The sequence below is a fragment of the Gymnogyps californianus genome, chromosome 4, assembly GCF_018139145.2.
Source record: "Gymnogyps californianus isolate 813 chromosome 4, ASM1813914v2, whole genome shotgun sequence".
Taxonomy (NCBI): domain Eukaryota; kingdom Metazoa; phylum Chordata; class Aves; order Accipitriformes; family Cathartidae; genus Gymnogyps; species Gymnogyps californianus.
This window is the reverse complement of record NC_059474.1, coordinates 3081281-3107836: the sequence shown is the minus strand read 5'-3', so window position 1 is coordinate 3107836 and position 26556 is coordinate 3081281. Positions and strand designations below refer to the sequence as shown.

Here is a 26556-nt window from a genome sequence, read left to right as displayed (position 1 = left end):
GGCGGAGGGTGCCCGCAGCTGTGCCACGTGTGCCAGGGGAAGCCGGCAGCTCTGTCGCTCGCTTTGCATCTGGCCCCGTGCTGTGCCAGCCGCTATTTATGCTGCTGTCGCCTCTTCCCCGGGGAGGAGGAGGAGGAAGACGAAGAGGGCTGGGTTGTTTTTTTGTTGGTTTTTTTTTTTTTTTCCCCCTCTGTCTTTCTTTTTTTTCCCCAAATCGCATCCAAGCGAATCTGTAATTGAGGTGATTCAGTGCAGGAGCGCGAGTGACAGCGCTCAGAGCTGCTGAATCCCACACCCCCCCCCCGCCACCCCGGGCCCTGGCTGCTCCGAGGGGCGCGGGCCGCCCCGGGGATGGCCAGTTCATGGGGAGGGGTGCTGAATGGCGGGGGGTGCGGGTTTGGGGAGGGGTGCTCACTCAGAAGGTGCGGGTTTGGGGAGGGATGCGGGTTTGGAGGATGCTGGTCTGGGTGGGATGCAGGTTTGGGGAGAGATGCTGGTTTGGAGGATGCTGGTTTGGGGAGGGATGCTGGTTTGGGGAGGGATGCTGGTGGGGAGGGATGCTGGTTTGGAGGATGCTGGTTTGGAGGATGCTGGTCCGGTCAGGATACAGGTTTGGGGAGGGATGCCAGCTCGGGAGGGATGCTGGTTTGGGGAGGGATGCTGGTGGGGAGGGATGCTGGTCCGGTCAGGATACAGGTTTGGGGCGGGATGCTGGTTTGGAGGATGCTGGTCCGGTCAGGATACAGGTTTGGGGCGGGATGCTGGTTTGGAGGATGCTGGTTTGGGGAGGGATGCTGGTTTGGGGAGGGATGCTGGTGGGGAGGGATGCTGGTTTGGAGGATGCTGGTCCGGTCAGGATACAGGTTTGGGGAGGGATGCTGGTTTGGAGGATGCTGGTTTGGAGGATGCTGGTTTGGAGGATGCTGATCCAGTCAGGATACAGGTTTGGGGTGGGATGCTCATTCAGAAGATGCTGATTCGGGGAGGGTTGTTGGTTTGGAGGCTGCTGGTTTGGGGAGGGATGCCAGCTCGGGAGGGCTGCTGGTTTGGAGGATGCCGGTCTGGGAGGGGATGCCGGAGGGGAGCGATGGGGCTAGGGCTGGGGGAGAACTCAGGGCTGCACAAAGGCACTCCTAAACCAAGGGGCTCGGCTGTAGCGCTGGACCACAGAGCACCGGGGTGTAGAGCAGGACCCTGCCACAACTCGGGGCCCAAAGGGACCCGTCGTTGCCACCCGCCGCTCACCCGCCTCTTCCACCTCTGGTTCTCCAAGAAACGAAGGCAGAGAAACCAACGGCAGAGGGAGAGATGAAAAGAAAAAGGCACCTTTGGGCTGGCAACCAGCGGGTCCCACCTGCGCTGAGACCCAGCATGCTCGTGTCACCGATGGGCTGTTGGAAACGTCGGTATGGGGCAAACGGCGGCAACAATCCCCCCCCCCCCCGGCCCCATCCAGCCATGAATATTCCTGCCGGTCCCAGATCCCCTTTCCAGCAACGCCGAGGGCGACCTCGGCAACGTGAAATGAATATGCAGAGGGGAATCAGGCGCCTAACAAGCATCCGCCGCCCCCCCAAAGCGTTGGGGCTGGCTCACGGTGATTAGGAGGGGCTCATTTGGGGGTGCTGGGAGGGACAGGGGTGGGCAATGAGGGGGGGGTGTGTGTGCCGTCAGCTGTGGTCCAGCCTCTGGGGTGATTTTCTACCCTTCAGCCCACCCTGAACTCATCTTCATCAAAGATGGGGAATTGAGGCAGAGCACCATAAAAATCAGCCTGGGGAATCACTTGGGGTGGCTGGAGCGTGGCTTTTCCCCACCCTCGTTAGCATCCCTCATTTTGTCACCCTCGTTAGCATCCCTTTTCTGCTGGATCAGCGACCCGGACTGGCTCAGCCCTGGTTGGAGCGAGGGGGACGGTGGTACCCTGGGTGGGGAAAGGGCCGCTGCTCCGCTCCAGCATCCCAAAGGAAACCGTGGTCCCGCTGCAATCTGCCCTGGCAAAATGAAAACGCTCTGAAAAGCCAAGCGAGCGCCGTGCGGGGCTTCGCAGGCAGCAGCGAGGGATGAACCCCAGAGCATCGCTTTGCCGCCCAGGGGAAACTGAGGCACGCAGGGGTAAGGGCAAGCATCTATTTTGGGGCGATGCTTGCGGTGCTGGGAGTCCCAGCCCGCTCCCGCCTCCTGCCCTGTGATTTTGGAGGGATGCATCAACCTCGGGGGTGAGGGTCCTGGTTTTTAGGGGGGGGGCTCCTGGGCTTTTTGATGGGTAAAATGGGGGTGATTCCCCCCCCCAAGAGGGGTGAAGGTAACCGCAGCCCCTGAGTCAGGTCTCCCTGGGGCCAAGGGAGCGGCGAGTTCCCAAATTTGCCCCGTGCCCACCACCAGAGAGGCTGAATCACCCGCGTGGGGCAGCCGTGGGCAGCTTTAATGACCAATATTATTAGCACCGGCCACGTTTCCCCATCCAAATCCATCCCTTCACAGCGGGAGCAAAACCCACTTGCGTTGCAGGACCGAGGAGGACGCAAAAGCCCTCGGCTGGGAAAACTTTTCTTTAAAAGAAACCCAAATGTCAGCTCTAAATTGGGTGTTACACGCTCACGCTCCGTCTCTTCATTACTGTATCGTAAAATTACATTAGCTGGGAATGATCTGCATTCAAATGACTCTGTGTCTGGAATGATAACGCGGGAATATGAGATTAAAATGTAATTATGCTCTTTAAAGTCAAGGAAGGTTAATAAAATGTTTTTCCAAGTTGCAGAGGCTCCGCAGCCGCAACGCAGAATCACTAACAGGAATCAAGGGGAGGGTGAGGTGGGAAGGGGGAGGCAAAAAATGTGTAGAAAACATAAAAAGGGGGGGGGGGATGAAAATATTGGGGTCACCTGGGGTGAGTCATGGGGGAAGTGGTCTCAGGATGACGGGGTTTCATGGGGCTGGGCAGATCCAGCTGGGAGCATCCTTGCTGGGCAGTGATGCTCACTGGTACCCAGCCGCAGCCCCGGGGTGATGCTGGGGCCCCCAACCCACATCCAGCTCCTGCTCCGTGCTTTGGGGCTACTCGAATCCGTGCTCCAAATCCCCCAACATCAGCCACCGGCTCCCTCCTCTGCCTCCCCGGCACCGGATTTGCTCTGCCACGTCCCTGCTCTTCCCCAGGCTCTTCCCGGGGCCCCAGAGGAGCCCCCTTCGTTAGCGCTGATCTCCTAACGACATGCAAGGCGGGCGATGCGGGTGCCGCGGCATTAATCGGCGGCGTTAGCTGCCTGCTATCTATAACCCAGCTCGCCTCGGCTCGCGGAGGAAAGCCCCAAAGGCCTGCCACGGGGTGGGGAGTGGGCAGCATCCTCAAATCCATCCCCCAAGCCCTCCTGCTCAGCTGAAATACAGCCCCAGCTCTTCCTGGACATTAGCAAAGGGGCTGGGGGCTCCCGGAGAGGCTCAGCCGCGGAGCTTCGCCACTTGTGCCCTTCCCAATTGCTTTTCACATCGGGGAATAACCCGGATGATGGGAAATGGGGCGTCCGGCAGCGACCCACAATGCTCCTGCACTGTTTCACACGTAAAACACCCTCCGGCTGCACCCGTAGCTTTAAAGCATCTTTGCTGCATAGAAATGACGATGATTTTCCAACCCTCGAGTGATCACACCTTTGCGCACGGTCAGGGCAAACTGCAAGTATATTCCCGCCCCCCCATCCTTCATTAACAGTGGGAGCTTCATTAGCTTTGAAGCCTCCATCGAGGTTTTTGAGAGCCCCTCCGGAGGCAGGAGAAGGGATGGAGGTTGCGGTGCTCCGCCGCAGCCCGCAGAGGTCAAAGTGACACAGTTTAATCAGAATAAATTAGAGGACGTTGGGTACCGCATGGAAAACTGGAAGGTTTTCACCGATTTGGGCGTTTTCCTGCCTTCGCCGTGGCTGGAGGGGGATGCAGCAGAGAAGGAGAAACTTCTTAAGCACGTTGCTCGCGCGCTGGGGATGGGAAGCGGGTCAGGCTGACAAAGGAGCTCTCCCTTCTCCTGTCTGGGTGAACTAATGCTCCTCAAATGGGCCTGTCTTTGCGGCATTTAGTGGAGAGCTAGCCTGTCACGAGCATTTCAGCCAGCCGCCGTGAACTCGCGGCTTGATGGGGCTTAATGGCTGGGGGCTGACGAGGAGCAGGGGGGTCCTGCACCTCCTGGCTGAGCACAGCACCTTCTTTTTTCGTGTCACGGCTAAAGGCGCTCCTCTGCTTCCATGGAAAACAGCTCTGACGCTCGTTTAAAGAAGGAAGTGCAGCCAACGTCAGGATTTGCTGGGGCGCTGCCTTTGTCACTCGTCCGTCCAAATCCTTCCCACTGGGATGCAGATGTCACGTCAGGAGGTCACTGACCGACAAGGGATGGATTTGTCCTCCAAAAAGCGCTTGAAGATGAGCGTTAGAGGAAATTGCTCAGGCCTTCGATCAAAGGCTGTTCCCTACCTCCCGAAGAGAAGACAGCCTCGGTGCCGGGAAATAAATTGGCTGCTGGCATCTGCCCATTCTGCGTAGGAGCTTAAGGGGAATTGCTGCGGGTCCTGGCAGAAGACCCCCCCCGGAAAGTCCTGGCTACGTGTCACCCACCACCAAGCACGTCTATCTCGGGGTGCAGAGAGGGTCTCGGCTGCCCGCAGAGGTTTCAGTGCCCCGCTCGTTTGCAAGGGGAGCGATCAGGGGGACTCACACCCAGCCGGGGGGTGCGTGGTCCTTCCCTAAGCAATGAGAGGTGGGCGCAGAGAGAAATTAATCTCCTCGCCCTCCCCGTATCAGCAAGAGGGGACACGTGGGTTGAAACTTGCTGCCAAAGGGTCCTACAGGGTTAAGGAGGAGAAACTGGGTGGATGAAGGCTCTGAGAAAACTGGTACAACGTGGAGATGAGCCCTCCTCTGAGCAGGGCTTGGACCAGACGCTCCCCTGCCACCCCATCCCTTCCAAGCTCTGCTCCGTCAGGCTCCGCGCTCGCTCCCTGTCCCTCCCTGGAGAACGAAGGGAACCTGGAGAGGTGAACGACTCGCCTTCAACCCCAGCGAGATGGCTCCCAGCCTGAACTGCTGCCCACCGGCAGGGTATCTCGAGGAACTTTGGGGCAGGAGAGACGCTTGGCTGAGCCGGCAGCTTTGGGTTTCGCCGGAGGCGACCGGGCTTCGTTAGCGCCAGAGAAGGACGAGATGGCTGTGCGGACGGGGAGCTCCTGCGGCAGCGATCGTTCCCCGGAGATCTGGGGCGGAGGAGGTGTGAGAGCTGATTCACGTCGGGATGGTTCACTGCAAACGCGACACCACCACAGAATTAAGAGGGTTTTTGCTGCCTCTGAATTGTGGGATTTTTAGGAAATCTTTTGCCTATTTTCTGACCGTTTATTATTTAAAGATATGGGACTTCCTATTTTTGCTACAAATGGAGATGGATTATAAATTCCCACCGACGCAGACAAAGAGCAAGATCAGTTCGGTGCCGACACAAAGCCGTGTCTCAGTTGCTTGATGAGACTGCTATTTCCCGTGACCAGAAAGCCACGAACGTTACGGGTTGCTCAGCAAGTAGGTGCCTTTTAAGAGAGAATCAAGGTATTACATGCAAAGCCGAGTTGAGTCAGCTGGAGGCTCGTTACCCCAGAGCGACTGGCACGGAACATCAAGCGAGTAACGTCTGCTCCGCGGAGAGAAATTACTAATTGAGTGGCAGCAGCAGGGGGTTACGTAGGTGACAAAACCCTCTGCTGTCACCTTACCCTCGGCACATCCAGGACACGCTGGAGACAGAACGCATCCTTTTCCTTCTGGCTTTTTTCTGAACAGCTCTTTGAAGACCAGACCTCCTCGGGTTTAGGTATCTGAGCCTCAGCCCTGTGACGCTCCCTGCGGCTGCTGCGATAACCCCTCTAAAACCCAGGGGTCTGCAGATCCTTTGTGTCGCCTTAGCTTTTTCCAGCCCATTTATTCATTCAGTACTCCGCAAAGAGACTCACGCCACGGAATCGTTAAGACGCACAATGAGACCAATTACGAGTCAGAAAGAGAACCTGACTTTAAACATAGTTTTATTAAGGCTTAAATGTCTATCAGCCAGACGGGAGCTGGTCCAGTCACACGACATAAACCGAGAGTGACGTTTGGTGTAACGCGATGGCTTTTCTACAAGAGTTCGTACGAGCAGGATGAGATCGCTGCCGGTTACTCACGCGTTCACCACGGCCTCTCTTCATGACTTGCCGGACTCCAGGATGAACGACGTGCTCCCGCAGCACAGCGAGGGCACCGCGGGGAGGGGGGGAGTGAGGCGGGGAAGGGGAGAAGTCAGGTAGCTTGCACGTTGTCAATCACAAGGACTTCGCCTGGTCCACGACCGAATGGCTGCTCGTCAAATATGTAAATGGTTTTAACTCACAGGGAAGCTAAACTCACAGTCCAAAAGGCACCTATGCTAAACCACTGAGCCACTGGGATGGTGGTAAGAGGGCGGGTGCGACAGGCGGAAATCAGTTCTGTATAAATACATATTCCTTGTTAAAGAAGCTATGGCTTTTATTATCCTCAGATCGCTTTGCTCTGGCGCGATGCTCTAACCCCCCACCCCCCCACTACTCTGTAAGCACAAGAAGACCAAGTCCTCTCCGCCATTACGGGCGCCCATCTGGCAAGCTCTCCAAAGGCCTTCGTCCTCCTACGGATCAATACAGACACAGGGAACAGCAGCGGCTCCTTGTTCTCGTCCTCCCGGCAGGCTCCGGCAGCCGAGGGGTCAGAAGTGAACCCTCCTGACGTCGTGCGTGGCAGCCGACCTTTTGCAGCTCCCGCACAGTATCGACGACAGAGACTTCTGCTTCTCGGCCAAGCAGGGGCGACACATGAGGTGGCCGCAGGGAAGCTGGTAAACGGGCTCCGTTTTGAAATAAGAGGAGAAGGTTTTGCCGCAGGAAGCGCATCCTTGGGTCTGGCTGCTCCTGCCGTGCTCTGCAAAGGCGACAGGAGAAGCGGCTCGGTCAGGGCCGGGGGTGACAAGTGCCCCAGCCCTTACGTGCCCCATCCCGCCTACGAGCCGAGGGCCCCGCTTTCTGCGGACGTACGGCACCGCTGTAGGCGCTCGTGGCTCAGGACCGTGGCCCGTTTTCTCTGTCACTACCGTAAGGAAAGGGAACGGTCTAGCTTCTGGGGCAGGTTGTGCTCAGAAGGGGCTGGATCACGTCAGCATTTGCACCATCAGGCTTTTAATTGAGGACAGATGACCGTAAAGGGCTTTTCACTTTTAGCGAGACTAAATCGGCTTCCCTTCCGCTTTTCCAACGCTCGGATTAAAACCACTGATTCCCAAGTGAAACGCTTTAGGTATTGCTTTGCATTCCTGTCACACACTGCCTATCAAGGGCTACTCAGTCAACTCTTAAACAGCAGCAATTTTAAAGGGGACAGGAAAAAGCTTAATACCTTAATGTCGCTGCGAAACAGCGAAAGCTATTGAGAGAGAGCGAGCCAGCCACTGGGAGCTGCACAGCCCCGGCCCTTTCTCAGGGTCACTTGGTCCCTCTGAACCCTCTTCTCTGCCACGAGCAGGCAGATCCTCGCTCAGGGGAAGAAGAGGAGCAAGCCAGCAGTCAGGGCATCGGCCAGGGGAGGGACATAGGAAGGTTCAATGCTTCCCTGCACCCCGAAGAAATAATTTTGGGAATGCATACAGAGCTGGATTAGCATGTCTGGTTAGCAGGTGGGATGAAAACTGCGAGGACTCAACAGCCTGGCCTATACATATTCAAACCTGATGGGATTCTGGGCACACGCTTGGCTGGTCAGCGTGTGACGTTGCTGCCGTTACCTGTTCCTGTGAAGGGTCAGCATGCTACATGGTATTTGCTAGATTTACACTTCTCCGGCTGCATCTTTGCACCAGACTCATTCCCCATCCACCTGGCAACTCCCCAGCTTGCTCTGTGTTGCCGCTAACGGGCAACATTTAAGCCACTCGGCCCAAATCGCAGAGCTCTGGGAACAGCTAAAGCCTCGCCGCGGGGCGAGCTCTCAGTCTGAACTAAGCTGGTGCCGGCTGGGCTGAGCACCGCGTCTCAGCGCAACCCATCCAGGATCGTCCTTGGGCAGCGCAGACAAGCGACAGCCAACAACGCGGGCAAATCACAGGACTCACGCTGAAGCCTGCTCTGACTGTGGAGGTGGACAACATGCCTCACTTTCTGGGGGTCAACAAGGTCTAACTTGCCTCACTGGGAGAATAAACCATTAAAACTGCTGAGATAAACCAGCACTAGTTAGGGATTGTTAAGTAAAACTTGCTGGGAGACAAAGTAATATTTTTATATTGAATATATAATATTTTGGGGTCTGAAGAGGCATAGAGAGATGCTGAGCAGCAGCACAACCCTCCCTGTTAACCCAGTCCCAGTTCTCCTCTCCTCTCTTGCTCCCAAAGGCGAACCAGAGGCGCTTGTTCCTTACCGAGGACGGTGCCCACGCTCCACGAACTGCTGCAGCCTCCCTCGCCCTGCGCCTGCTGCTGGCTTTTCATCAGCTTGGCCGTGAAGGAGGGCATTGAGCTGAGCGCCGAGTTCAAGGCAGTGTCCAAACTCTCCGACAGTTTTTGTTCGTGAGAGACCAGATCTGCAAAAGAGAAGCACAAGCTCAAGAAGCGGATGCCGGGAAAAAGAATGCGCAACAGAAATGCTGCTTTGCCTCTGAACCCCTGGGACAACACTCGGGATTTTAGGAGCCCTGCCACTTGTTTTCTTGAGAGGTCTCTTTTCCCCACCGAGGTGCCAGGATGGGGATGTAGTGCCTCATCTCCTTTGGGTCCTAAAGATGAAAAGTCCTACGGATTACTGTCAGACATTCACATCGTGCCCCAGTGCCAACGAACGTTCAGGTGCCGGCTTCTATCTGCAGGTCTGAAAAAGGGCAAACCGCCAAATAATCCAGAAACCCGTTTCTCTCTGACACCCCAGGCAGCTCCCTCACCCTGCTCCACCGAGGGCCCCAGCCCAGTGCTCCCAGGCTTGCTTCGTGCAGCTAACTGGGAACATTTAAGCCACTAACAAAATCTGGGGGACTTATTTTTTTCTCTCTGTCTCAGTTCTGAGTCAAGGGATAAAGCCAAAGGCACAGGGTTGGACCGTTCCCTGCAGCGTTTTGTCCTGCGCCATACCGAAGGCGTTAATTAAGACTATGCATTAAGAGAATGTTGTCTGCATCACTAATTCTGTTAAATCGATCTCCCAAAGGAAGACCTTTGAATTAGTGCTGCACATTTGCTACAGCGATCAAGGCTGATGAAATACTGAAGCACGAGCTCCCCGGGCCGAGCACTGTGCTTTTATTTACGTATGGGCACGGCTCCCCCGGGAGCTCCAGGACCCCACAGGGCAGTCCCTGCTCCTGTGGGGCTGGGGCGCATCCCCAGCGGGAGCTATTACACGCCTCTGCAACAAAAATAACTAATGATTCCTCCTAAAACACGGAATGAGCTCTAGACTGAGAGATCAGAGCAGGAATGCGCAGTCTGACTTCTTTCTACTCTTTCCGGTACCACCAAACATCAATTATTTTCAACGAAGTCTTTAAAGAATTGGCTTAAAATCAAATGACCACCTAAGCTTTTTCCTCGAAACATTTTTGGGCAATTTTAGGAGAAAGGTGAAGGGAGTGACAGGTACCAGCAGGCATTAACAGCAGTCAGAAGCTGTGGGCCACCTTTTGACATGTTACAGACCACTAGATTAGAGAAGACAAGAAAACTCGACTTACCTGCCTAGAGAGACAGCCCTTACGTGACCAGAAGATACCCGTGCACCGCGTATTTGTACCGTCCTACTCAGACCAGACTGCTTGCAACAGACGGCTTCACAGACACGGCTGCTCTCTTCAAGCTCATCTAAATATGAGATTGCTAAAGACGCCTCTTTCCCACCTCCCACCTTAAGTTTACTTTCCTCCTCCAGTGGGATTATTACCTAAAGCAGTATCTCAGTTCACCGATACCAGAGAGAAGATGTAAGCGTTGCTGTATGCAGTACAGTTAGATTCACGTAACAGTTGCACTGCCAGCAACTCCAATAATGTTTCAGGAATCCTGTGGCAACAAGGGAGAAAGCAAACATGGCAAAATAGGTGCAGATTTGGGCGAAAGATCTAGCATGGAGTCAAGAGGAGCAATTGCCTGGGAGCCACGCTCTTCACCACCGACCGGAGGCTGAAGGTACTAGTCGTTAGAGAATAAACCACAAAGGGTGAACAGATCTGGGGGAGAGAGGTGTGAATCTCCTTGGTATTTAAACCACAGATCACCTTTGCTTTCTAAAGACTGTCGCCTCCTCACCGGTCCTGCCCGCCCCAGCACTTGAATGCTGCTGGACCTACAAAGAGTATCCCACGTTCCTGCTCCCAGTGCTCGGTGGATCCAAAGGTCTGTCTGCGCTGCCGCAGTGCTGCCTTGCCTGCCCGGTCAGAAACTGTGGCATGGCTGGGCACCAAGGTGGGTGAAAGCACTCAGCTTTTCAGGGAATTTATCTCAGGGCTGCAGGTCTGGACTGTTTTTCTGCCTCCTGGAGCTTACGCCCAGCGGCGCTGCTACCAGATCGCTGAGAAAAGCAAGGATAAAAGGAAACCAGTGCCCATTTCCTTCCCCTGTAGACACAAGTCACATCCCTTGTCTAACGTCTCTACCTGGTTTTCTGCTTTAACTAACTGCAAACCCTGTGCAAGTCTCTCCCAGCCTGCGCTGCCTTCTCCTCCCTGCTCTGAAGGCAGCACTGCCTGCAATTCCCTTGCTGCCGTTTGTTCCAAGCCCTGGCGCTGCTGCACTAAGATAAGCGTAGACCGGAGGCTGTGCGGCCACACGCTCCCCGAGCTCAGCCTCTGCCACAGCAAGAGCAGCCCCGTGAGAAGGTAAGGAGCCAGCGTGTCCCGGGGACACAATCTGTGCAACGATGCCGAGCGTGCAGGGAACCAGCTGCACCAAGAGCCTAGGCTGGCAGTGCCTGGCCAGGGAAATCTGGGAACAGGATTAGTGCCCCATTCCTGCTTTCCTCCCCACCTCACTCCTCGTGATAAGATCCACACCAGCCAGGACTCCCCATGCCACCACCACCGCACCACCAGACATTTCTTTTCCTGCTGTTGCGTATTTTCTTGCTGATGCAAGAACGTATTGGATGGCTGGGATAATAAATCACCCATGATAAAGAAACTTCAAACCAGCACACTGTGAGAAAAATGTTGTCTCCACATGGACAGTGGCTTGAAAGCAAGGAGGAGAAAGGAAATACAAACTAAAATGGAAACACAGCGACCTGAGCAAACAAGAGGGCTGTGAAACAGACTGCACAGGTAACACGACGAGAACGACGAGCCTAGAGATGAGAACAAGTGAAACAGAATGGGAGCAAGCACCACCCAGGGTGGCAGGTTGTGCTGAGGAGAGGGGAGGTGAATGAGACGATGACCTGTCTTCCACGACATCTAGCAACAGCAAAATACAACGGCCTTAAAAGCTTTCTAGAGGCGGGACGGGAATCTGTACTGGAGCCTCCTGACTTGAAAACCTGGCCCCGGGCTGTCAAGACACTCAAGAAACACAAGTGACTTAGGGAGCCACGATACCTGTCGAACAGTCCATTTGGATCAAATGCGAGTCATTGTCAGTTTTCATTTTTTTAGCACTGTTCTCTGAGGTAGACGCGACAAGTAAGTTTGTAGAAGAAAAATAGGGCGGCTGCACGGAGCTGTGATCCATACAGTCCATTTTCCTTTTCAGAGAAGACATTGTTATGGAAGAAGGTACGAGCATTTCCGAGGCGTGAGCCCTCCCGAGCAGGTTGGTGTCAGGGATGCTGTGCTGTAAGAGGAAGTGGTCTATCCTGGCCTTGAGGGTAGGGTGAGGTAGGGGCTGCGAGTGCTGGCTGAAGGCCACCCCAGTGAAAGGATCGCTGGGTACCCTGCCCCAAGACGCCTCACTCCGGTTGCATTTTTCCAAGGTGGTCTGGTCGATCACCTTCCCGGAGGGCAGGAGCATGGGGAAGGTCATGATCTCCAGAGTGATGGGATCCAGGAATTCTTCGGGGATGTCTTGGACGACGTCCACCAGCTTGCGGAGGGTCTGCTGCTCGCTGTCGTTGGCGCTGAAGGGCACGCAGTCGCTCTCCATCGGCGTCCAGAGCTCCGGCTTGAGGCTGCCAACATCCTGGGCGAAGAACTGGGAGGCCACCTGAAAGACACCCTCGATTACCTCCTGTGGGCACGATTTGGCAGGCTGTCCCCACACCTCCAGCCTCTTAATGCAAGGCAGGCCACCTCCGGCCACGTGGGTGATGCAGATTTTTAAGTGCGACACGTTGCTCAGCGAGGCAGGCCCTTTGTTCCAGAGGTCTTGAGATGCAGAGCCAGGGTAGGAGAAGACATTTTCCATCTGATGGAAGGGAGGCCTCGGCTTGAAGCCTCTGTGGCCGAACGTCACTTTGCTTTGATTTTTTAAGACAGCTTTGCCCACCAGTGTGAAAGTGTCTTTGTCCGACACAGGCTGACCGGCCAGACCTGAGAACTGACCCTCGGGCTCTGCCAAGAGGTTTTATTGCATGAGGTAGAGGTGTAAACTTCGAGCCCGGAGAAGGTTTGGTATCCCCCAGATGAGATGTCGATGTTAATCCTGCAGATCTCAATGTTGAAGGGAAAGGAGATCGTGACGTGGACTGGAGGTTTGATAAAGTATTCGCTGCGGAAACCACGATTTCTCCTGGCAAGGTCTTCGGAGATCAGATTCTCCACTTCATAACCATCAGCAGAAATCTGTGTTTCAGGAGAAAACTGGATTTAATTTGAAGCAAGAAAATAAAAGGAAACTAATTTCACGAGCACTTAGGCAGATTCGCAAGATGACATCAACTAGGAACCAAGGCTGTGGTTTCACGTGCAGCTGAGACAACACAGGAGATCCCTGCTGCTGAGGCAGACCAGACCCGCTCCCACCCTCCTCCAGCCACGCGGTCCCATCCACTCTTCTCTGCACCCTCTGTTACCTGGCCAGCCATTTGCGGAGCTGATTTAACTGCTAAAAGAGTGGAAAATTATGGACGGTTTGTGGTTTTGGCTGGGTCAGTGAACTAAAACAAGTGGGAGAGTGTGGCTGGGAGCAGAGCACGTGCGCGTAGGGGAGATGGGAGTCTCCTCTCTTTCAACAGTGGTGAAACGTTATGTCAGCTTATCCTGCCATGTGGAAATGTACGCCGAATCACGCAGCTACAGGATCCCAGAGAAACCTCTGGAGGTCAGCTAGCCAACTGCCTTCTCCCACTCTGGGATCAACCTTACCCATCCCTGAGGGAGATCCGTCTAACCAGGCTGGGTCCCACCCCATGTCTCCCAGAAGATGCAATCCCACCCTCTGGTCTGCTCCTGGGCAGACTGGCTCTACCCATTCCCTTTCCTGGAAGCCCTGGGGCCTAAAAAGTCTGCAGCGCTTGCTAAATGAACAAATAACAGCAAAGAATATCTATTTATTCCACCTGCTTAATATGGTCACTCTGCACCCTCCTGATCGCAACAACCACACCAAACCTCCGTAGCGTGGCTGGGTCTCTCAGCTCACCAGCCGGACCGATGGTCACACCTGTACTGCTCTTTTTACAGCACAATACTTACAAATCCAAGGCCGTCTTGGATTTTGAGGTGTGAGCTGGTGGGGAGACTTACAATTTAAAAATGGCTTTGAACGAAAAACTAGTTAGTACCTAAGAGATTCTGATGATGCTGGGTGAAAACTTAAGTACTTGTAGAGTACAGTAACTTCAGCAAACATTGTCAAGAGCTGCATATTCTACTGGACAAAGGGAAAGCTCTAATATTGCAGAGAAAAAGGTATCTCAAGTCAAAGCACGCACACCCACAAGCACATAACATTGTCTTGTTATGAGATCCTGCAAAATCAGGGCTTTTTCCTTCCAACCATTAGTGTGTGCCACATGAGAGCAGTCACAGGAGGTTATACAGTGTTCTAACACTGCCTGGCAGAGACTGATCACAGCATAGACAGGACAAACCAAATTTTGAAGAGTAACTTCTGGGAAATCTCTCAATACTGATTTTTCAAAGTACTGAGCCTTCAGCTCCACTTTATCTTCACGTGAGCTGTAGATCCCAAGCACCCAGACACAGGTTCTCTTAGTGCTCGCACATCAATGACTCTCTCAAGACCAAGGGGAAGGGGATCCAGGAGGACAGATTCCCAACATCAGTTCATAAAACCTCCTTGCTGGGAATGACAGGAGACTGGCAAGCTTGGAAGAGAAAACTGTGAGCAAATCCACCCAAATCACAACCCTCCCACATCACTGGAAAATGATTTTAATTGACAAAAATGCTCTCAGCTCTGCCGCCTAAAGAGCCTACGCCTTACCTAGGTTGGGACTGCATCTGTCCTCAATGCTTCTGTTGCCAGTGGACATACACAGCCTCCCATGTTAAAACTCCTCTCTGAACCAGGCAGACCACACAAAATGACGGGAGTCTGCTGTGAGTTGCCTTCGCTTTGTTTTCTCAGGGTAGCCTGGCATGGCCAGTCAAAAATCAGTCTTCCAGAAACACTGCTAATTATCACAGATGAGCAGCGAACAAGCCCTCCCCAGCCCCAACCAGCCCCGCATGCCACTTCCACCTCACCCCTCCATCCCTCCAGCTCCCTAAAACCCCACACATCATTATTTTACCTTGTTGCAGTGAATTCTTGGCTTGAACTGTGGGAGACAGACGTTTATTACCATCTTGGCAGTTGGAGAGAGCTCACTTTCTGAGCATCAGATTCAGCTTGTAAAAAAAAAAGAAGCAAAATAAAGAAAGTGAACATCAGTGAACAGTGAAGAGATCTTGTGTGTCAGAGCCTGTATGAATTACAAGCTCGGTAGTTCCCAAAATGCAGCTCAGATCTGAGTTCCGGGGGTGAGGCCAACATAAACCGAAATGCCTGTGGTGGAGAGATGGGATCGAGAGAAAAAATTGCGTTAATATTAATTAGTGAACCCCTGGAGAAAAATCAAAGAGAAAATGGCTATTTTAACTAAAAATGTCTTACCTATAGATACACTAGCAATTAGATATGAAAGTTTATCAAAGATGCAGGAGGTTTTGTAGATACGGTAAAGCATCAAATATCACATGATGTTGTCAAAGGAATTGGCGTGAGCTCTCAGCAGCCTCAGTGGGACCTGGAGGACACGGGCTGCCCTGTGATCTGAGCGCGGCATTCAGCACCGCAGCCCCTCACCGCTGCGAGGCGGAAAGAGCCGGTGTCCGTTCCCACCGTACGGACTTGAACTGCCTGTTTCGTCTCCGTGCCCGGTTCCCCCCGCATGCCACGTCTATCTGCTGCCTTCAGCAGTTTGAGGCAGGACCTGCCTGCGCTCTTGGACAACACCCAACACGACAAGCTCGGACGGGGCCTCTCGGGACGAGGGTAACACCACTCAGCACTAACACACCGCTGCCGCAGAGAGAAATGTTTCTTGAGGGCTTCAGGAGCTTCAGATGTAAGCTAAGATTAAACACAAATAATTGGTATTTAATAGCTCCAAGGGAGCAGAGGGCATTTAATAGCTCTGAGGGAGATTATCTGTGTTCTGAACACCGACCCAGGTGATTCTTCTGACAATGTTCATTAAAGAAACTCAAGTGAACGCACCTTCTTTTCCATTGAAAAAAATGTGACTCAAACTGGTTATATCAGATCCCTTTTAAGAATGAAATTATCTGCGAGGTAAGAGTTTTAACCTTACGTTAACCTTAGTTTTAATACATCATTGCCTTGGGCAACCTTGCAAATCGGGAACCCACTGCTTTCTTCAAGAACAAGCAGCCCTTTAACGATTTTCAACTGAAGCTGTTAGTTCAGCCAAAATGAAATTGGCCTTCTGGGGGCACGTCGGTCCGGCCACTGAAATGCAGAGCGTTAATGAGCTCGCTTTGCCTGCCTGCTAAGCGTGCGGGTGCAGTCTGCTCTGCGTGCGATTGAGTGCAACAGTCTGAAATCAGAAACGCGGTATCCAAGGTACAAATCACAGAATGGTTTGGGTTGGAAGGGACCTTAAAGATCATCTAGTTCCAACCCCCCTGCCATGGGCAGGGACACCTTCCACTAGACCAGGGTGCTCAAAGCCCCAGCCAACCTGGCCTTGAACACTTCCAGGGAGGGGGCATCCACAACCGCTCTGGGCAACCTGTTCCAGTGCCTCACCACCCTCACAGTGAGGAACTTCTTCCTTACATCTAATCTAAATCCACCCTCTTTCAGTTTAAAGCCATCACCCCTTGTCCTATCACTGCATGCCCTTGCAAAAAGTCCCTCTCCAGCTTTCTCGTAGGCCCCCTTTAGGTACTGGAAGGCTGCTAGAAGGTGTCCCCGGAGCCTTCTCTTCTCCAGGCTGAACAACCCCAACTCTCTCAGCCTGTCTTCATAGGAGAGGTGCTCCAGCCCTCTGATCATCTTTGTGGCCTCCTCTGGACTCGCTCCAACAGGTCCCCGACCTTCTTATGCTGGGGGCCCCAGAGCTGGACGCAGTACTGCAGGTGGGGTCTCACAAGAGGGGAGTAGAGGGGGAGAATCACCTCCCTCGACCTGCTGGCCACGCTTCTTTTGATGCAGCCCAGGATATGGTTGGCTTTCTGGGCTGCGAGCACACATTGCTGCCTCATATTCAGTTTTTCATCCACTAATACCCCAAGTCCTTCTCCTCAGGGCTGCTCTCAGTCCACTCTCTGCCCAGCCTGTATGTGCTTGGGATTGCCCCGACCCATGTGCAGGACCTTGCACTTGGCCTTGTTGAACTTCATGAGGTTCGCCCGGGCCCACCTCTCAAGCCTGTCCAGATCCCTCAGGATGGCATCCCTTCCCTCCAGCATGTCATCCGCACCACACAGCTTGGTGTCGTCGGCAAACTTGCTGAGGGTGCACTCAATCCCACTATCCATGTCGCTGACAAAGATGTTAAACAGCGCTGGTCCCAGTACCGACCCCTGAGGAACGCCACTCGTCACTCCCACATATAAAAAATCACTCCCACACAGAAAAATCAACACTATAGAAGCCAAGCCTGCAGAGAGCAGAGCTTGAAGCAATGCTTGAGCCAATGCCGATGCTTGACCGAAGGAGGGGTGAACCTACTAAGAGCTGCAGCGGGCCAGGCGAGCACCCCTTCTAGCCCAATATTTGGTCTGACAGCCATCAGAAGCAATTCCTGCTCCTCAACAGAGAACGCAGGAACGGGGCAAGCACAAACCAACGCTCCTCCAATACTACTTTCTTGGCTTTCTGACCCTGAGAGGCTTCCAGTACAGGGCTGCCAATGAGGAATTATTCAAATAGGCTTTTAAACTGGTCTGACTTTTGGCACTCACATCTTGTGGGAGTAAGATTGCCGGTTTAACTACAGGCTGTGTGACAAAACTACTCTTTTTGGTTCACTTTGAACCTGTTGCCTTGTAAATTAGCTTGGCCCTCAGCACTGGTATTACAAAAAATGGCAAATCAACTCTCTTTGCTCCCTTTCTTGGAATGACTCAAGATTCGCCCTCTGTTCTATTTCTCCTTGCACCTCTTTCTTGGGCTGAAGACTTCTCCATTCCAATCTGACCAGACTGGTGCATTCACATTCAGCAAGTCTCCGTGAGACCTTCCCTGAATGACGGTAAGCGGGGAGAGGCACCTTCACCTCTGCATCCCTGCAAACTCATCGCTTTAAGAACTCACTTCTCATGAGCCACTGTCTACTGAGATCCTGCCTATGGCAGATGCCAAACTCTCCCGCGGACCTTGCGGTCGTGCAACCTCCTCTTTCATCGTGCTGCCTCATGCTAGGCAAATCACGGATGGGTGCAAGCCGTTCCTCAGGACAGACTCACGTCTTTTTCTAAGCCTAAGGCTGTTACTGAGGTTGCATCCTAAATCTTCATCCTTTTCTACCACGCTTTTAATAATCTGTGGCAATCAGCTCTGGTTAATTACAATTTATTCTCTCACTAAACTTGCTACTTTCAATTAGGTTGCTCCTTGTTCTGCAGCATGAGGAGCTATGTATGTATATATAGGTATATTTTATACGATTTTCTCCTACCTGTGACCCTGGCAGACTTAAACAACTCAGGCTAATTCTTCCAGGTTCAACATCACTAAGAAAATGCATTATTCTGCATGCCCAAGTCACTGCTCTCCCTTCTTCTGAAAAGCTCTGCTACACTCTTGCTTCACAGCAAAAGTTGGTCACTGAGTTGCTTTTACCCATGGCTGTGGTTTTTTTTACTCTTCCCATGAAAATGCAACTCAGAAGACAGACAGTGGGGATGAAGGGACAGATTAAATGAGAAACTGGAATGAGATTAAGACTAAGTTTCCATGTAAAGAAGGAAAGTGAGAACTGGCTGGACACACTGTGATAGGAAAGTAAAGGGGCTGGCTGAGGCCAGAGAAGCAGGCTGGGAACAAGAATCAGCAGGGATAGGCAAAAGCAGGTGAGAGGAACAGATCAGAGGAGCGGCCAGGATCAGATGGGGACAGTGAGCCCAGGAGCCCTCTAGCAAAGAGCCTCGGCTGAAGCAAGAGCTGGGGAAATGACACTGTCGCGCACAACATCCTTGTCTCTAAATTGGAGGCACATGGATTTGATGGATGGACCGCTCGGCGGGTAAGTAATTGGCTGGATGGTCGCACTCAAAGAGTTGTGGTCAACGGCTCAATGTCTAAGCGGAGACCAGTGACGAGAGGCGTTCCTCAGGGGTCGGTACTGGGACCGGCGCTGTTTAACATCTCTGTCAGCGACACGGACAGTGGGATTGAGTGCACCCTCAGCAAGTTTGCACAGCTCCTAAAGGAGAAACTCAGACTGCGTGCCCACCAGCCCCAGCTCAATGGTGATGGAAACAGTAAGGAAATACGTATGCGTGTTCCTGGCACCCAGGTCAGCTTCATGACTAAAAATCATCCCAATTCTCTCCCCAATATCACTGTTCTGCTCTCACAGAGTCACCAAATCCATCCACTTTCATTTAGGGCGGAGAAAAAAGTAATCACAGAGAAAAATGAATAGGACAATAGTTTTTATTTGCCATGGAAGCATTTGAGGATCTACGTACAAAAGGAGAGCGTGGGACATATGACTGTCAGTAGAGCAGAACTGGCTAACACAGCAAGGCAGCCTGAGTACACAGAGCACCTGCCAAAAACTTAACCAATACTGAGAGACCATTTTAATCAGTAACCACAAAGAGAAATGCCATCTGGGAGCCTGTGTCAGCCTTTGAGCAAGCGCTACACCAGACTAGCCAGCCCTGCTAAGCAGCGCTGGGTCAAACACTTTGTAATGGAGGTAGCTCAGTTTCTCCAAACGCGTGCGTTTGAGCAGAGGAACCCATTCCCAGAAGGGAAGCTCAACCACCACGTACCCCAGCTGCTGCAGCTGCCGCCGTTTCAAGCAGTGCAGCCCCAAGAGCCGCTTGGAGCAGTAGCAGTAGTGGTTTCGGTTGGACACCTGAATAGCCAGTTTCACCTGCCGAGGCTGCTGATTCAGTGTAAGAGATGGGAGGGCTTCAAGACAGCGCCCCGATTTAGGCTCAACTTGCCATCTGGCATCTGCAATAAGAGCTCCACCTGAAAGCGCAGCACTATCCCCCGTGCGCGGTGTTCGTGCTTCTTCCCTCCTCTCCTGACCTGGAGTCCTGGCTTCATTTTCCACTTCCATGGGAGACTGGCTATTAGATCTCCCTTTTATAAGCTGAGTCATTAAGTCATCCGTTAGACTAACTCCGATGTCTTTTAGTTTCTTATCTGCAATAGGGTCTTTTAAGTTGAAAGGGATGGGATGTCCATCCATGGCCAAATGAACCTCCAGATCACTCGATCTCGTGTGAGGCAGGATCATGTGGTTTTTCACATATGCGGGGCCACCTAACATGCTCTCGAGAAGAGACACGGCTTCCACAATTTCAGGCCTGACATAGATTTCTTGCTCTGCAAAATTCAAAACCATCTCAGTAATCTCTTGATAAAGCTGAGGTGGAAGGCGGCTGCCTTGGTAGCTTGGGCACTCAATTTCAACACTCTTACTAAGGGTGAACAGGTCCTTTTTGAGCTCATATTTACTACCTCTCGTTTTCCGGACAAACTCATCCCTCAAAGCATAGTCTATCAGCTCCTCTGGGAAGCGTTTGACAAACGCCAGGCCAAGCAAACCAGTAAGGAGATGCTCTGGAAACTTCCCAAATTCATGGAGTTTTCTATGCATCTGCTCTATCAGGCTGGAGTAAAACTCTTCCTCGTTCGGAGGTTCATAGTGCAGGCATCCAAATGACCACAAGAACTTGGCAGCATCTTTGCTTCGGCAGTAAGTCACCTTAGAAGGCACAGACATGGCTACAGCAGCCATAACGCCTTCGTCAAAGTAGTGTAGGGACGAACAGGTAAGACTGATATGCATGATGCCCTGGATGTTTATTGTAGGAATCCGAGCGGGAATAACCTTCCCAAGTTCCTTCAAGAGGGGTAAGTGGTCTATGCGAGTGTAGCGGAGTATTTTAAGCACGTTCACCAAAGCGTAAGTGCTCATGTCTTCCATCTGCAGGGAGACTCTGTCTGCAATTTTTCTCATGACGTGGTCAGAGATACCACTTAGGGACTTGAAGAGCCCTAAGCAGATAGCACCCACCTCCTCCAAGGTGAAGGAGTCCAAGTACTTCAAAATCATGCTCTCTATCTTCTGCGTCAAGTCCGCAGGTGACCTCCGGCCTTCACCTATGATATAAACGAGCTGAATAAACTGGGGCAAAGTGAGGTCTTTCCAGTGCATGTTGGCATAGCTGAACAAAATGCTCAGGTAGGAAGGCACGCTACGCTCCAGACAGCGCCAGCAATCAGCCACCAGCAGCAGCTGGTCCAGGTTCATGTCCCACACCCGTCGGCAGAATTCGTTCTCGCACGCGTTCAGCAGAGGGTGGGTAGGTGGAACAACCAAACGAACGCAAGCCTTTAAAATATCGATGAGATCTGAAGTACTGAACAACTCGATGTTTTTGACAGCACAGCGACACAGTGTATTAAACCTGGGTTTGGACAGCAACGCTGCATGTTGTTCCACTGGCAAACGACTCAGCTTGCAAAAATAATCTGTGATAGTTCCTGGGCTCTGACTGCCCTTGTATACAGCCACACTGTGTAAAATCGAGTCACCTTCTTCTAAAGGAAGGGTCTCTACTGGCTCAAACTTGTCATAGCTGAGAGATCTGTATTCAGGCCTCCCCTTCTGAAACACGCGAGGGTCCTCCTTGGAGTCATGTATCTCTGTTTTTTCCTTTTCTGCTTCCTCCTCGGTTTGTGCCGCAGAGAGACGTGCCGAGATGGTCTGCTTGAGGAGCAGTTTGGACTTGGGCTTTGGCAGGGCATTTCTGATGGGTGGCAAAGCTTGAGAAGAGGTGGTACCAAATGTATGCTGAACCTGTGCTGTGCCAGGGCTGGTGGAAGTGTCACCGAGAGCCTGGCCACTGTTCCTAGCAGCCTGCTGCTGGGAGGCAGCTCTGCTTTTGGCATAGGCAGATGGATTATACAATACTCTGTAGTCCAGTGGATTCAGCAACTGGATTGTAGCCACAGATTCGGTTCCGGTGTTGGCTGTTTCTGGGTTCTCTTCCTTTTTCTGCTTGCTTTTGCTGCTTCCACTCTCGGCCTTGCACTTGGCTGTAGTCGAAAATGTAGTCACCCTGCTCAGTCTTGGAAATCTTCGGCATATTAGCACTGTAGCCATGGATCACAATTTACTGGGGTCAGAATTGCTTCCAGGTACTGAAAAAAGGGCAGACGAAGAATGAGTGGCTTCCACCTAACACGAAGCACTTTTTAATCTATCCTTTACGCTACCGAAAGTAAGGTGATGTCAGCGTTTCCCCTAGCCAGGGCGGCTGTTTCCCTGCAAAGCCATAAGGCAGCTGCTATCGAACATCACCTCATGCAAAGGCAGTTCAAGACAAGCACCCAAGTGACCTGACATACCTGAAGTCGGGGTACATGGCAGTCAGGTATTACCTGTTACTCAGCAGCTACAAGTAACCTGGCAGAGACTGTGGGAGTTAAGAAAAAAGTCATTGCTTTTTCATTTTTAAGAGACCCAAACTGCTTTGCTTTCATTCTAAACAATGAAAACATATTTTTGCAGTAGAGCTGCAGCTTCAAGAGGCTTTATGTATTCAAACAGAGCATTCTGCTACTTCGGTCACCACAGTCTGAAACACCAACCACCACCCAAGAAGTTGTGGAAATATCCAGGGTGCCGCACTGCTCTTCGCACATGGAGACAGTATGTGGAGGCTGTGAGCAAAGTCTCCGCAAAACCAGTCCACAGAGTGAAAGCTGGCCCATAATCTGAAGATAAAGACTAGTTGAAAGGACAAATGTGGCCCCAGAACAAAGTCGAGGAAGAGCACGGGAGAAGTAACACAAATCTATGAGATACTACATCCCAAGTTGAGAACCAGAGGGAACAGAGCTTTACGCTTCAGACTTGGGAGAGTTTCCCATAGTTTTAGGGTACAGAAGGCTTAAAAATGCCTGATGCCTTCCTAACTCCTGCCTAAACCAGCTACAGCACAGAGGGTGAGGATGAGAAATTTGTCAGGAGTTAAGCTGTGTGCTGCCAGCCTGCACAAGCTGCCAAACGAGCCTGTTTATGATGATTCAGATGCGAATTAAAAAAAAGCCCCAGGTCAGCGCTCTGTGTAACACACCCTTATCCCACCACGTGTGGCCAACCCCAAAGATGCATTAGACCAGGCATTTTCAACTTCTTTACAATCCCCTGTGCTCTCACTGCCACAGGGCACCAAGCAATCAGGAAAGCCGAAGCCTGGCAGAGACGCTGCAACTGCAATATGCATTAGCTTCTGTGCTCCCCACGTGGGGGAAATAAATCCTTTACGGGCATCCCCCTCTGTTCTGCTTATACACGCGGCTTCCTGATCAGGGCTAGATCAAGATGTCCTGGCGGTGCAAGCAAACTCAGTTTTGCAGCAGCAAAATGGATACCTTGGGGGAAGAAGAGGTGGGGTGAACGCTGTGGCTTTGGGGTATCTTAGGAGAAGGCTGCAGTGGGATGGGGGATCACATGCAGCTCTGGCTGAACATAAGCTGGATTTTTTTTGAGTACAAGAATCCCCCGGTCTCCCATGACCCATTAGATGATCTATTCCTGCATTGCAACGGCGAAGCGTCAGCTCCTTTCAAGGAAGGGTGAGATGGGAAGGGAGGGAGGATGGGGAGAGTCGAAGTGACGGTCTTTGCTCCCTCTTGGTGCCAGATGTGGGTTGCTGCCTGCTGGGGAGATGGTTCCCTGCAGCAGCCTCGGCTGTCTCTTGTGCGCCCTGAACTCTCCCACAGCAGCAAAAGCAGTAACAGGGACAGACAGGCAGGCAAGACATCTCTGATCTTGCACAGGCACAAGCAGCCTGCTGCTCTCTGCAGGCTGTTTTCTCACCAGGTAGCTTTACCTCTGTCTTGCTGGGGCTCGGCTTCTGTCTGAGGAGAGGATCTCAGCACAGAGTTGGCATGGGAGCGCTCCCATCTGCTCCAGTGCAAAGTCAAGTGGCTCAATTCAGTCCTTTGGGCTCAACCACGTCGACTCGCACTGAGGCAGCTGAGGAGATCTCGCATCCTCTGCTCCACAGGCAGAGCTTGGGGCAGCAACCAGCTGCAGTGAGGAGAAGGTGCCGGAGCAGTAACCCTCTCAGCCGCCCCAGCAGGAGAGGTGAAAAAAGCAACCTGGGCGGAGAACAGGGGGCTCTGGGGGAAAAAAGAGGGAGAGCAAGCTGAAATGAAGATTTCTGGGGACACCCATACAAGGAGTAGGGTACAAGAAAGAGGCCAATGCCTTTTTAAGATGACTAGTAAATGGCTGATAATACTGTGAGACACTCATTAGGCGCTAAGCTTGCTGGGCACCTTATTTGCATCTCAAAGCACACCAGGAGGCAGCCCCCTGCTGCAGATCAGGCTCTGCTCCACAGACCCCACGCAGAGCCCAGGGCACTGCTGACCCTTACGGCTGTGCTACTCCCCGCCAGCCAGGCAGCTGCAAGTCCCCTTCCAGCGTGAGACATCAAATCGTGACAGGCAAGAGACTCTACCCCTTCCCTACCACTGACCGTCTTGTGAGTGGGGGAAAGGAAAAGTCCCCTCAGAACCTGGACAGTAAAACCCGAGCCAAGAGCTGTGACACTGCAGCACAGCCTAGGCCTCACAAAGCTGTCAGCAGCAGCAAGCAGGAGCTGGATTTCAAAGCTCTCCCATTTAGCACAAAGAAATGTTGGATGAAAATATCATTTCTGGCTCTACTGGTTATGATGTCCAGCCTGAACTGGCCGCAAGTGACACGATGCCATCTTCGTGTGGCTGAAGACAGGCAGCCATGAAGTCGGCAAGGCTCAGATCTGCACCGTGGCTGGGGGAAGGAGACCCCATCCCCTCTGGCATCGTCTCCTAGCACCTTACAGAGCTTGTCCTGGAGGACACTCGGAGGGGCTGGTTCAAGCTGCAAAAATGATCTCGGACAAGAGGAGGCTTATCTGATCTAGGCTTTCCGAGAGACTTTCTTGTCTGACTCTATTTTGCCTGTCTTCTATCTATTTTTCTATTACTGAGAGACAGGCAAGCACTGCTGAGAGACAGGCCATTTATTTAAAACTATTTGCTGTTGAAAGGTGATACTACCTATGAAATTCAGCACTCTGCTGTTACCAGAAACACCCCTCTCGGCGACGACAGCCCCACTTCAATGACAGAGAATCAACGTCACAGCATTCATACAACCAAAGGCTCCGAAGGCAAACACCGCATGCTGCTAAGAATACCATCCACGTAGTTTACCGTTAAGCTGTGACGCATTTGGGAAGCTATTCAGTAAAGAGAATATTTCTCTCCTCCTTGCTCCAAATCCAGCAAAAAAAGAGAAGACCACGTGCAGGGTCGAGATACTTCAAGCACCTTCGAAAGAAACAGGCTGGGTCCAAATCGCCTTCTGCGCATGACTTTCACCCACCCCCAGCCTACATCTTTGTGATCTTTGAAGTTTCTACAGCATTTCTCTTCCAACTCAACCTACACCTCTCCTCGATTTTCCTCTCTTCCTGTTACCCTGAGTAATCAGCCTTCCTTCCTCCTCCCACTGCGCTTCTCTTCTCGTTCGTACACAGCCAAGCTCCTTCCCACCTCTGGGCAAGTCTCTCCAAAAATTTCACTTCCAGTGACTCCAAAAAGCCAGTCAGAAAGCGAGTTTTGGAGCTGGGCCCTGCAGGCTGCGAATGCGCTTGGTGGAGGTCCTCTGGGATGGAAACATCTTTGTGTACGTGTCTGTGTGTCACACTTACAGCTGAGCTCTCGGCCAAGAGTGCAACTGCACAGCTGACTGTTAGCTGAACACCAGGGAAAACAACATTCCTGGAGGAATGCCACCCGCCTCGGAGTATCAGCTCTGTGAAAAGGCATATAGGTGCACCCTGAAATGCTGTCTGTGCTTTCGGTCCCTCTGAAACACTCAAAGGGACCGTCAGTAGCACTGGAAAACCCTCACAGGATCCACACTAGGAGACCACCCACCATTGCAGCGCACCGCCTCGTCTCATGCTTCCCCCTACCCAGCACCGCTGACAGTAAAAGGGCAGACGGCATCTCCTTGGTACGTGTGAGGAACTTCAGGTCCGAGCAGTGAAATGTTGGGGGTAAAACAGCTCGTTTTGGCCAAGAGCCTACGGTTCACACCTGTGCCTGGCCTGAGGAGAAAAATAACATAACAGGAATTTTTTTCCCAAACAGATTACGACGTCAGAGTGCAAAATCGTCACTTTTTCGTTTGTTTCTGCTTTTTCCCCTCCCTTTTAAGTCCCCGCCGGCACCAGAAGGCAGCAGGCACGATAAAGGGCTCGGCCATTACCTGGGGCAGAGCGGCCGCCAGGCCCGGCCCCCGGCGGGCACCGCTGGAAACCCGAGCTCCGCTACTTACCCACATGGCTGTGCCTACACATATATAACATATATACGTACACGCATACGGAGCAGTGCAGCCCCCGCTGCTGCTGCCCCCGGGCAGGGCGGGGGGGGGGGGGGGCTCCGCGCATGCGCGTGTGCCGCCCCCCTCCCCGCCCGCTGAGGGGGCGGCGCTGCTGAGGGGGCGGCAAGGGGAAGGGGCAGAGGAGGGGGAAGGGGACGTGGCGGCCCGCGCTGCCCGCTCGCACTCACCGGGGCCCGGCGCCCGCCGCCGGCTCTGGCCCTGCCGCCCGCCAGCCCCTCCGCCCGGCCGCCCCCGTCGCCTCCCGCCGCTTCCGGCCACCTGACGGTGACGCACTTCCGGCTGTACGGGAGCCGAGCGGGGCCCCGCACGGCGGCGACGGCAGGAGCGGCGCTCGGCCGGCAGGTGGCGCCAGCGGCGCGCGGCCCGGCCCTGCCCCACGTGATGCGGGGGGGTGTCATGTGACAGTGAGTCACATGGCTGCCCACAGGGGGCCGCCATGTCGATTCGCTGT

General features: G+C 52.9%; 2 protein-coding genes across 2 annotated transcripts; both read right to left on the bottom strand.

Annotated features, from left to right (window-relative positions):
• Positions 1-6606: 6606 nt before the first annotated feature.
• UBOX5 (U-box domain containing 5) lies at positions 6607-26302 on the bottom strand. Its single transcript, XM_050895974.1, is given in 6 exon segments — positions 6607-6978; positions 8470-8631; positions 11626-12558; positions 12561-12807; positions 14724-14820; positions 26273-26302. Coding segments are annotated over 5 exon segments (1608 nt in total). The 5' UTR covers positions 14778-14820; positions 26273-26302; the 3' UTR covers positions 6607-6766.
• FASTKD5 (FAST kinase domains 5) lies at positions 19082-25681 on the bottom strand. The gene is made up of 2 exons (XM_050895973.1): positions 25634-25681; positions 19082-21832 (listed from the first exon to the last, which is right to left on the bottom strand). The coding sequence occupies exon 2, from the start codon at positions 21792-21794 to the stop codon at positions 19320-19322; it is 2475 nt and encodes an 824-aa protein (XP_050751930.1). The 5' UTR covers positions 21795-21832; positions 25634-25681; the 3' UTR covers positions 19082-19319.
• Positions 26303-26556: the final 254 nt, after the last annotated feature.